Source organism: Apodemus sylvaticus, chromosome 22 (genome assembly GCF_947179515.1).
Source record: "Apodemus sylvaticus chromosome 22, mApoSyl1.1, whole genome shotgun sequence".
Classification (NCBI taxonomy): Eukaryota; Metazoa; Chordata; class Mammalia; order Rodentia; family Muridae; genus Apodemus; species Apodemus sylvaticus.
This window is the reverse complement of record NC_067493.1, coordinates 20,626,436-20,639,065: the sequence shown is the minus strand read 5'-3', so window position 1 is coordinate 20,639,065 and position 12,630 is coordinate 20,626,436. Positions and strand designations below refer to the sequence as shown.

Sequence of the window (12,630 nt, the reverse complement as noted above, 5' to 3'; positions counted from 1 at the left end):
TAGAGAAGTAGGTTACAGCAGCAATTTTTATCCTATGGTGGAGTGCTCAGAGTGTACTTGACATTGGTTAAGGTAAACTTCTCCTAGCCTTTGTTGAGCAGGGAATCCTGTGTTAGTCAGGATCCTCCTCCACCTAGGGTGGAGAAGCTCAGAGTGAAGGTGAAGTTCATTGTTCCTCCATGTCTATGAATTCCTGAATTAAGCAGGTGACCCACCCAGCTGCTGAGCAGAAGCCAAGGACTGCCAGACAATTTTCCTTGAACTCAGCCTGGAATCTGAGGGGAGGGGCTTGCCCAAACTGTTCAATGGTCTGACTGCCATTAAAGTTGGGGCCTCGATCAGTAAACTATCATCTTGGCCTCCTTCTTTTCAACCCTTCCCCATCCATCCTTCAGCTTCTGTTCCAGGAACCCAGTCCGTAGTAGCTGCAGGCAGCTACAGAATACAACACAGAGAACTAAACTGGATGGTTTAGATGAAGAGTCTGTGGGAAACAATTGTTGGGCTGATCCTTTTGTGCACTATAAATGTTGATTTTGTATTATTCTAATCCTGATCTCTGTGCCAGCAGAGATCCAATTACAGGTTAGACTTTGGTATTGCTATTCTTATGGCGAAATCGTATTTTGTAAACACTCTGTTCAACATCTTCTGATTGGTTTAATAAAGAGCTGATGGCCTATAGCCAGCCAGGAAAGAATAGGTGGGACTCCTGGGCATAGATAAACATGCTGGGAAAGAATCAGGTGAGAGGATTCACCAGCAAGATGAAGAGGAAAGAACAGATGCTGGGTACTCAGGAGGCAATGGGCCAAGTGGTAGAATGTAGATTAGTATAAGATGGTTAATTTAAGTATAAGAGCTTGTTGGGAACAAGCCTAAGTTAAGCTTTCATAATTAATAAAAATATCTCCATGCCATTATTTGGGCTGCTGGTGAGTCTGAGACAGTTTGGCAATAACCAGTAACAGAAATGGAATAAATGAGCCCTGATTATGATTGGGAATGTTTATGTGAGTCTTTTAAGTATTGGTTTGAGCTGCAATTAAAAGAGTAAAGAGGAAGATAAAATCAGAAACAGAGACTTGTTATGAAAGTATAAAAAGGAAGTTATTTTTGCTGGAGCAGAACTCCTGAAATGTAGGATCAAATGGCCAGGATGGCCTGTATGTCTGAAGTGCTTGATTTCATGTAACAATCTGTCTCATCAATGCTTCTCAACTTTGGGTTAGTAGGAGAAGTAAGGGGTATGTTTTAAAGCCACACTTGTGGTGAATTATTTCAGTGTATCTGATTTGACCAGACACTGTGAAGGCTCTTCAGTAGTTCTAAGGTACAGCCAGTAATTGGGAACCCCTGAAAGTAGAAAGTTCTCTTAAGTCCTACTTATGTCTCCCATTTAAAAACCATGATAAGGTGACTAATGTATGTGTTTTGTTCACAATCTCTCCCCATCTCCAGTTAACTTGGACTTAATTTCAAGGAGATTTCGTATACTCTTGTCCCACCCATCTGGACTGACTCTAAATGAATTCCTTATTGTATCTTTATCTCAGACACAGCTTAGGGAGGAAACCTGAGTTCAGGTTTAAGGTCAGTTCAGGATCTGAAAGTTCATATAAGACTACACATGCATTATTAAAAGGTTAATGAGTACTGTGGTGGTTTCAATGAGAATGGTTCCCACGAGTTTAAGTTTGGATTCTTGAATCCAAGTTAATGGAACTGTTTGGGAAAGATGATAAGGAGACGGAGTCTTCAATGAAAGTGGTGTATCACTGGGGGTGGGCTTTGAAGTTTCAAAAGGCTGGTATCATTAATTCTCAGTCCCCCCTCTCTCTGTCTCTCTCTGAATTCTCAGCTGTTGCTGCCACAATGTCTTCACTCTATCACCATGGACTTTACTATTCTGTAACCATAAGCCCAATTAAACACTTTTTAAAAAAATAAGATGCATTGGTCAAGGTTTTTTTTTTTTTTTTTTTTAATCACAGCAATAGAAAAGTAGCAAAGACAAGCATTTTATTTTCCACATGTAAAGCTCTAAGTCTTTATTTTTTAATGTAAGATTGGAAATGTTATTTGTTGACATTTATTGCCTCACCTGTGTCTCCTCACAAGGCTGGACAGTGAAGTTCTGAAGAACTCCTATGACAGCAAGTTTCATGCTGATGAGAGAAAACCTCATGCCAAGGCAGTTCCTGGGTCCGTTCCCAAAGGGCAGGTATATATATGGATCAATGTTGCCCTTGTTCTCCTTGCTGAACCTGGAGCCAAAGAAGGGATGAAAATACTGTGATGAAACATAGAGACACCAAGAGCTGCATGTTTGGAGATAACCCCAGCCAAGATGGCACAGCATATATTTGTGGACTTGTAGCTGAATCCTGGCCGCAGGTGCCCGACTAAAAACCTGTGAGCTAAGTGCCCTTCCCACTCACACCAAAATGTAGGCACTCTGTGTTGTTGAGACAAATTGAAGTAAAAGCCTTTTAAGGAAAAACACATCCTTAAAACACACACACACACACACACACACAATCCCATCCAGAACGTTGATATGTTCTGCTCTGAAAGTCATATTGGGATTGGATAAATGAAGGCAAAGTAGGTTTTTGCCTCACACTTAGTGGGGACATGAAGAAATTCAGTTACTATAGGAAATGCTAATTTCCCCTCCATCCCACTGTCAACCTGCCCTCTCGTTTTTTCCTTTCTTTGTAATTCTGCTCATCTGTGTTTTCCTCAATTTCTTCTTCCTCTCTCCCTTTTCTCCCTCAGAATTGTTTTTTTCATTCTCGCCCCTCCTCCATAGAATAGCTAAAGCCAAATAATTTTATGGGGCCATAGGACAAGACTCTATTTTAGCTTCATGTATGACTTTCATGTCTACCTTCTCCATGAAGCTAAAAATAATTTACTGAAAATTTTGTGCCGAACTTATTCAAATTTGATTTTTTTATTATCTAAGTATATAAATGAAAATAAATAATCCTGAAAAAGTGAGAAGAATAGGACTAATTGGTCTTTTGAAACTGTTTTTATATTTTGGAGAGAAAATGAAATGCTTTCATGAGCTATACTATAAAATAACAAGGGCGTGTGGACAAATCGGGTTATGTGTGGACAGGGAGTTTACACAGTGGGCACAAGAAGTTCATTATAATAATTATATGGAGCTTGGAAATTGGCTTATTCAGGAAAGTAGCTGTCTGGCAAGGGTGAAGACCTGAGTTTGATCTCAAGAACTTCCACAGAATGGTGGACATGGTATTCTGTGTTTCACAGTGACAAACTGGGAGGCAAGGATGATTAGAACCTTGAAGTGCACTATACAGTGACCCTATTCCACCTGAAATCTTAGGTCAATGAGCGGTCATGTCACAAACAAAAGGTGGAGGTTACCTAGAGAGTGGCATCTGAGGTTTGCTCCAGACTTCATATATAACAATACACATCTTCATCCAATTTTGCATGTACACCTACATATATATGCTTCTCCAACATGCACACATACAAACATACACATGGGTACCCCTACAAGCACCTATACACATACCTGGATCCCCTCTATACAAAAATCATATGGACGCATAACCTATAGTATATTGAAGCACAGATCAAATATTCGACACACTTAGGTTTTTCATTGATTGTCTCAATCCTGGTAACCATTTGCAGATACTGTTTAATGATTGTGTGGGTCAAAGAAAAGTAAAGTGACAGGCTATGAACTATAAGAGTAAAAGTAGTGAGACTAGGGAAAACCTATAGATTTTTATGGTCAAGAGAGCAGAGAAATCAATCAACTCTGATAGATCCCTTTCATATGTTCAATGTTCAGACATAATCACAGCACTAGGGCCAACACTGCCAATAAGACAAGGCCATCCACAAGGCACAGTAAACAGGCCTATGAAGTTTGGGTGCCCAACTCATTCTCCCTCAAGCCACTGCCTTAAATTTTATTCTTGGTTTTGTTTTCCAACACAGTAGGGTACAACAATCCATTTTTAAACTGAAAACATGCCTGATCACTGACCTTGAATATAACAAGAATGTTCAAGCCTTTTCCAAGAAGGAATATCTCATACTCACGGGAGACTCAGGCTTTCATGGAGACTTGCCAGAAACTGGCCCAAGATGGCAACTCAAGAAAGGACTAGAGTCTTGATTTCCGTTGTTTCCACTTTCCAGACCTCTATTTGTGCTGTTATATCTACACTTGAGGACCCAGGAGAAGGTTTCTAGTTAAATGGATGAGAGCTCATGATTGGACCAATGAGATAGCTCAGTGGATAAAGGAGTGTGCTGCCAAGCCTGATAATGTGAGTTCTATCCTTAGGACACATGACAGAAGGGTAAAACAACTTCCCAAAGTTGTCCTCTGACCTCCAAATACATGCTGCAGCATGCACACTCCTTCTTGACACAAATATAGCAAAATCCTCTAAAGCTAGTGATAAATTTAGGGAGGTAAACGTGCTTGAAAGAAAATAAACACTCATTTCTAAAATTAGGTAATGCTTCGTGAAATTATAGCAGAATAGAGTGACCCAAGAATACATACATACTATGAAATAGCAGATTGCTTGTGATTTACTTTAAGTAAACAGTAACTCAAAATACAGCAGAAATGATGCTACATCATCTTTTCTAAGTCTCTATGTGCACCAAAATATGTACACCTATAAGAATAGGTATTACCTTATTAATGAGGTTAATGTTAATACTCAGGTACTCTGAATGATATATTTGTGCAATTTCAATAATAATTATCATTTTAGAATTTTTATAAGTTTGAATTCCAGGGTCTGGAGAGATTGTGATCAAGAGAGGTCACTGCTCTTCCAAAGGATCTGAGTTTGGTCCTCAGAACCTACACTGGGCAGTTCACAATCCCTTGTAACTCTAGTTCTAGGAGACCTGATGTCTTCTGGCTTTGAGTGTATTGCTCTCTCTCTCTCTCTCTCTCTCTCTCTCTCTCTCTCTCTCTCTCTCTCTCACACACACACACACACACACACACACACACACACACACACATACACACACACACATATGTTAATTCCAAAAATACAAAAGATGTCAAGGGTTATAAAATCACATATCTGTGACTTCCTGTAGAGGCATTGTAGTGGCTTGAATAATGATGGCTCCCATATTTCAATAGCCTTGTTGGAGGAAGTGTGTCACTGGGGATGGGCTTTGTGGTTTTAGAAGCCCATGACAGATACTAGCAGCCAACCATTGATTGATCTGGGTATGGGGGTTCCAATAGAGGAGTTGGAGGGTGATCTGGAGGAGCTGAAGGTATTTACAGCCCCATGGTAAGAACACCCAGATGCCCCAGGACTCCCAGGGACTAAGTCATCAACCAAGGGGTACACATGGCTCCAGCCAAAAATGTGGCAGAGGAATGCCTTGTCGGGCATCAGTGGGAGGAATGGTCCTTGGCCAGGTGAAGGCTCAATAGATTCCCCAACAAAGAGAAATTGAGGTGGGGAGAAGTAGGAGTGGGCCAGGTGGAGGGGCAGGGGTGGGAGGAGGGGTTGGGAGTTTTCAGGGAGGGGGGAAACCAGGAAAGGTTTAGCATTTGTAATGTAAATGAAGATTATATTCAATAAATAAATAAATGAATAAGCCCATGCCAAGCCTATAATTTCTCTGTCTGTCTCTCTGTCTCTCTGTCTCTGTCTGTCTCTCTGTCTGTTTCTCTGTCTCTCTCTGTCTCTCTCTGTCTCTCTGTCTCTGTCTCTCTCTGTCTCTCTGTCTCTCTCTGTCTCTCTCTCTCTCTCTCTCTCTCTCTCTCTCTCTCTCTCTCTCTCTCTTTCTCTCTGCCTCCCTATGGACCAGGATAAGATGTATCTTTTAGTTGGGACTGCAGTACCAACCTGTATGCCTCCATGCTTCCTGCCCTGATGATAACAAACAAATTCTATGAAACAGTAAATAAGTCTTCAATTAAATGCTTACTTTCATAATAGTTGACTTGGTCGTTGTGTCCCTTTACATCAATAGGACAGTGACAAAGACAGAAGTTGGTGCCAGGGACTGGGGTATAACTGTGATAAGTCTGACCATGCTATTTGTTGGAGGAGCATAGAAGCATTTGGGACTTTGGACTAGAAAAGTCTTTGGCTTCTTTAAGCAGGGCTTAATGGGCCAGATTCTTAGTTGGAGCATGAAGAATACTGCTGAGGGAGGTATAAACTGTGACTGCCTTGTTCAAGAAGTGTCAGAGGGGAAGAATCTTAGTAATAGTCCTAGAAGTCACTCCTGTGATATTTTATCAAAAGAATTGACTGCTTTTGCCCTTGTCCAAAAAATCTGCCTGAAGCTAAATTGAAGATTTTTGGATTAATGGTGTTGGCAGAGGAGATTTCAAGACAGCTTAGTACTGATTTTTCATGTGTTTATTAGTGTTCACTCTATGTAGATCTATAATAAAAAGAAGCAGACTGAATAAGGAAAATGAAAAGTATACAGTTTGAGAAGAAAAGGGACACCAGGAAGTTCTATAGAGCCAAGTCCTGTGCTCAAGAAAATAAACAGACCCGAGTCAGCTAAGCTTCCAACTTCTGAGAAGAAATTATAGGCAAGCTTCAGCAGTGAAGGAAATCATCTACAATAAAAAGATGTTGCAGAGGTAATTGAAGGAGAGGGGCAAGTTCTAGCTGCACCAAGTATTAGAACTTGGCAGGTTCAGACAAATTGTTCTGGCGTTATAGTCAAGAATACAGGAGAGGGATTATAAAATTTCCCTCCAGTAAAGCTCCAGTAAAGAAGCCAAACATATATCAAGGATAACCTGCATGGAAGCCCCGAGAGACCATTGTGTGAAGCTGTGAAGGTGAAGCCTGGAGTTCACTGGAGATGCCAAGATGTTAGAGATTCCAAAGTCTCAGGATACCTGATAAGGAAAGATAAAGACCAAGTATAGAACCAGCCCAATAGAGAGACATGTGTTGCAGTCAACAAAGCTGAAAGGAGTTGAAGATCTGAAGAGTACATTGACATTAGTCTTGGAGGTAGAGAACTTGGAGTCGGTCCTGCTGTGGTTTGACTTCACTTTTGTCCAATATGTCCTCACTGTGGTCCCTTTCTTCCCTCTTGGAATGGAAATGCATATCCTATACCATTGTATCTTGGAAGTTATATGATCTGGTTTTTATTTTTATTTTACAGGGGATTATAGTTAAGAGATTACCTTGAATCTCAGAGGAGACTTTGAACTTTGCACTTTTAAACAATATTGAGACTCTGATAGACTAAGGGGACTTCTGAAGTTGAACTGAATGCTTTTTTTGCATTATAACATGTCTACAAGCCTGTGGGTATCAGGAAGTAAAGTGTGATGGTTTGTATAATAATGGTCCCTATATTTGATTGCTTAGTCGGCTAGGAGAGGCACTATTTGAAAGGATTAGAAGGATTAGGAGGTGTGGCCTTTGGGAAGATATATGTCACTGGAGGAGGGCTTTAAGGTTTCAAAAGCCCATGCTAGAGTTTCTTTCTCTGCCTATGGGTCAGGATGTATCTCCCGATTACTGGCACAGCACCTGCCTGCATGCCACCATCTTCCCTACCATGATAATATGGACTAAACCCCCAAAACTGTAAGCAAGTCTCTAGTTAAAGGTTTTCTTTTTTAAAAAAAATATTTTTATTTTCTATATTCTTTGTTTACATTCCAAATGGTTTCCCCTTTCCCAGATCCCCTCTCCCCATATGTCCCATAAACCTTCTTCTCCATCCATTCTCCAATCACCTCCCTCCTTTTTCTCTGTTCTTATATTCCCTTCCCATGCTAGATCAATCCTTTCCAGGATCAGGACCCTCTCCATACTTCTTCATGGGAGCCATTTGTTATGCGATTTGTGCCTTGGGTATTCAGAGCTTCTGGGCTAATTAATATCCACTTATCAGAGATTGCATTCCATGTGTATTCTTTTGTGATTGGGTTACCTCACTTAGGATGATATTTTCAAGATCAAAGCATTTGCCTAAAAATTTTGTGAATTCATTGTTTCTAATTGCTGAGTAGTATTCCATTGTGTAACTATACCACATTTTCTGTATCCATTCATCCTTTGAGGGACATTTGGGTTCTTTCCAGCTTCTGGCTATTAAATGTTTTCTTTCACCATAGTTGCCTTGGTTATGACATCTGTCTTAGTGTTTTTATTGCTGTGAATATACACCATGACCATGGCCCCTCTAATAAAGGAAAGCATTTAATTGGTCCTGGCTTACAGTTTCAGAGGGTCACCTCATTATCATCATTGTGGGAAGTATGATATTACACAGGCAGTCTTGGTGCTGGAGTAGTCAAGAGTTCTACATCTTGATCTGAAGGCAGCCAGAGAATGACTTGCTTCTTCAGGCAGTCAGCTGGAGGGTCTCTCTCTCACTGGGTGATCTTGAACATAAGAACTCAAAGCCCACCCCCGCAATGATACATTTTCTCCAAGGCCACACCTATTCTAAAAGCACATACCTCCTAATAGTGCCACTCCCCATGGAGCAATCATTCAAACACACAAGTCTGTGGGGACTAAGCCTATTTAAACCATGACAGTATATCTTCACAGCATGGAACAGCAAATTAAACAGATGTTATGTATTTAACCTGCCTTTTTCATGGTGGAAACCACTTTCCAATATCTTCATACCTTTCAGGGTGGAATTCCTCAGGCTCTGGCCAGTACTCGGGGTTCCGATGAAGAGGATAGATTGGTATCGAAACTACAGTCCCTTTGGGAATGAACACTCCATTGATTTCCACATCTTTTTTTGAGACCCTCTCTAGCCTACTAACAATTGGGTACAATCTCAGACTTTCATTCACTACCATGTCCAGATATTCCATGTCCATTAGGGCATCATAAGTGACAGGACCCTAGGAAAAGGACACAGATATTTCCAGATTAGTCTTGGATTGATCTTAAGAAGCTCTAAAGTCTAACCTCAATTAGTGGAAAAGTTTAGTCTTAGTAATCATTATACACCTATGATGATTAGATATGAGTTATAATTATAAATATTGGAGCAGTTGGGACACTCCAATGTCCATATCACCACCACCCCACCCTGATCAGCAATCTAATGCTCTGAATTTTTTTCCTTGTGAGTATATATGACCAATATATTATGATACTCAGACAAAGTGGTCTTATATCCATAGACTATTAGCTGACACCAAGGAAATATACTATTGCAAGGAACAAACTCTCTACTCCTGGTCCAACCAGGCTGACAATGACAGAAAGCTCCTTTGATATCATACAGGATTGGTTTATTGATAGGTATAATGAAGAATTTTTGGGTAAAATGAGAGACTACGTGCTGCCCTTTTGTGGTCTGGTGAAAGAGAAGATTCCAAAGGAGAAAAAATACCTTTTCCAGAGAAATGAAGAGAGGAAGAACTTCATAAACACATAAAGGAAGTGTTGGGATAGGTTAGAATCTCAAGGAAAGAGAAAAAAGAGGATCTGACTGAAAGACTGCCCCACCTTCAAGAGAAGTTCCCACCTCTCACAATGAGATAACAATGGCCTCATTGATAGAAAGAGTCCCATGGTCACTCAGTAAGACTCAGAGAGCTTATTGTTGTAAATTTACCCACTAAAAGGGCCAGACAATTGGGCACAACCACAAGATACAAACTCTTTTGGTGAATCTAGGCTATTCAAGGTGACAGTTAGTGCTAACTGGGACCCCCTTAGTACATATTTAGAAGGCTCTAGATCAACACCACATTGATGCCAGTGTATTTAGAAGACTCTTGGCTAATGCAACATTGAGGCCAGTAAGCCTCTGTTTATTGTTTCACTATTCACAATAGCTAAGAAATGTAAATGGATTTGGTGTCCAAGTAGAGATGAATGAGTGGATAAAGCAAAAGGGGTATGTGCGAATAACAGAATGTTTCTTGACTACACAGATATGAAACCATAAAGTTTCCTGGAAACAGGTGAACTTAGAGATCATTAGGTTAAGTAAGGAAAACCAGGATCAAAAGGAGTATGGGGGGAAGAGAGGAAGGCAGGAAGGGAGAGAGGGAAGAGAAAGACAGGGAAATATAGTTAGGGAGAGAGGGAGGGAGAGAGATGTGAAATGAAAACAGATCCACATACAATTTGGGGAAAAGGATAATCCTGGTAAGAGAGGTCAGAGAGGGCAATGTGGGAGGAGGATGAACAAAAGACAGGTTTAATGCAGTGCATATGACAATGGCCCGGTGACTCACATTGCTTTGTGTGCTAACTTTTAAAAGGGTATAAATTTTAAAATGTTTAGAGCCATTTCCTTTTTTTTAATTTATTGATATATTTATTTACATTTCAAATGATTTCCCCTTTTCTGAACCCCCACTCCCCGAAAGTCCCATCAGTCCCCTTCCCTCCCCCTGTTTTCCCACCCAACCCTTCCCACTTCCCTGTTCTGATTTTGCTCTATACTGCTTCACTGAGTCTTTTCAGAACAATGGGCACTCCTCCGTTCTTCTTGTACCTCATTTGATGTGTGGATTATGTTTTGGGTTTACCAGTTTTCTAGGTTAATATCCACTTATTAGTGAGTGCATACCATGATTCACCTTTTGAGTCTGGGTTACCTCACTTAGTATGATGTTCCAATGGGGACCAGAAACCACGTGCAACAGTGTCCTTGGTAGCTAGATGAGCATAGCAGTTGTTGCTTCCAGACCTGATGATGAATTCTGGAGGAGATGCATTTAACCCTACTCTGCCTGAACAGCCACATGAGTCCCAAATAACTTCACAATTCAAAACCTCCCAGTCAAGCAAGAAGATGGAGACAGTATGGGAATTATTATGTCTCTTACCTTGAGTAACATTCAAAAACTATCATGTAGAGATTTAGAGTTTGGTTTAGAAGACTTGTGAAATGAATCAAGGAGTAAAGGTATTTGCTGCCAAGTCTGATAGTCTGAATTCGGTCCCTCACAATAAAATTGTGGAAAGAGAGACCTGTCTCCTGAAAGTTATTCTCTGACCTCCACACATGTGCTGCGGCATGGACACATATGCACACACAGAGTAAATAAAACAAAAACAAAAACAACAATAAATAGTTGGCTTTGGGGCTGGAGACACTGGCTCATCCCTTGACTTCTTCACTGTTAGCTATATCACTGAGTGCATTCCCATACAGCTGGGGTTGGAATATTAGCCAATTCTAAGTGTTCAATCTGGAGACTTCCAAGAGGATGAGAAAACTGTCCAGCAGAGGCTGTAAAGAAGGCTATTGTCAGCAGAGGGCGCTGATACTCAAAGAAACTATTAAAGAGATGTTAGCTAGCACCCAAGGTTTCAGACAGGAAATAGTCTGATAGATAATCTATGCTATTACTAATCCTAGGAAAGAAAAGTCTTAGTTCAACTCATGTACATCACACACATAAATGCCATGCTATTTGTACTAAACAGCAGACCTATTGAGAGTAATGTCTTTTCAGCCTGCTGAGATCAATGAAGGCCAGGCCAGCACACCTTAGATAGCCAGGACAGCAACCCACAGATATGAGCAGAGATAACTGTCCAGGCACTTGGGGATTGGTGCTTATTTTTAAGAGTCATACAGGTTTCCTGGGTATCTTCTACTGGCTTTATTGTCATTATATGTAACAAATCCACCAGAACCATTTCTCTATCAAAGATTGTGTATCAAAGATTTATGGGTCACATTCATTTCTTATGTCCTTCACCTTATTTTTCTTTTAGACTCTTCCTGGGTGGAAGAACCATTGTATAGCTCTTTGTAAAAATTCTCATTGCAAGTGATACATGTTTTTGTTAGTCCTTTACCTCTGCCCTCTCTCTCTTGGGGTACCATCTACTCACCTTATTGGGCAGAGCTCTGTCAATCTCATCCTGAAGTTTCTTTTGCACATCAGGGTGAGTGGCCAGTTCATACATTATGAAGGAAATTGAGGTGCTTGTGGCATCATAGCCTCCGAAAATAAAAATAACAGATTGTGCTGCCATTTCCAAATCAGAAAGAGCTAAAAGGGAGAAAACGTTTCAGATAAGGAAGGTAAAAGCAGAACATCATAGTTAAGATGAGAGGAATAGAAATAGTGCTCCCAGCTGTCTAGATAAGAAAAGAGAAAGGCAGTTCACGGTAACTTGGACTGAGTTCCACTTTGGTGTCTGAAACACCAGAAAAAAGAAAAAAATATATACATATATACATATACACATACACATATACACACACATACACATACACACACACACATACACAAACACATACACATATACATACACACACACATACACACATGTGTCCAGGGAGGCCAAGAGAGAGCTTGTGACATCACATCCCATGTGATTGGAATTACAGATACCTATGAACTGCCATGTGAATGTCATGTGTTGTGAATGAAATCCAGGCCCTCTGAAAGAGCAGTCAGTACACTTAACTGCTTAGCTGCCTCTTCAGTCCCAAAGTCCAATTAGTTTAATCCAGGATGAATAATCTAAGGTCTATATTATTTTTTACCACCTCTGTTAGGCCAAATTTATATCATCACAACAATTCAAGAGACTTGATTATCTCCAACCCATATTGTTATCATAGTGTGGGATAAAGACAAAGTATTGT

General features: G+C 40.4%; 2 protein-coding genes across 3 annotated transcripts in view; both read right to left on the bottom strand.

Annotated features, from left to right (window-relative positions):
* The window catches only part of LOC127672424 (zinc finger protein 431-like), a 313,721-nt gene that overhangs the window by 183,131 nt on the left and 117,960 nt on the right, over positions 1–12,630 (bottom strand). The gene's annotated exons all lie outside the window — the stretch shown is intronic.
* The window catches only part of LOC127672426 (cytochrome P450 3A25), a 48,725-nt gene that overhangs the window by 1,908 nt on the left and 34,187 nt on the right, over positions 1–12,630 (bottom strand). Inside the window, exons 10-12 of the mRNA XM_052167587.1 lie at positions 11,868–12,028; positions 8,676–8,902; positions 2,105–2,267 (exon numbers count right to left, since the gene is read on the bottom strand). Coding sequence (XP_052023547.1) covers positions 2,105–2,267; positions 8,676–8,902; positions 11,868–12,028 — 551 coding nt within the window. The remainder of the gene's footprint in view (positions 1–2,104; positions 2,268–8,675; positions 8,903–11,867; positions 12,029–12,630) is intronic.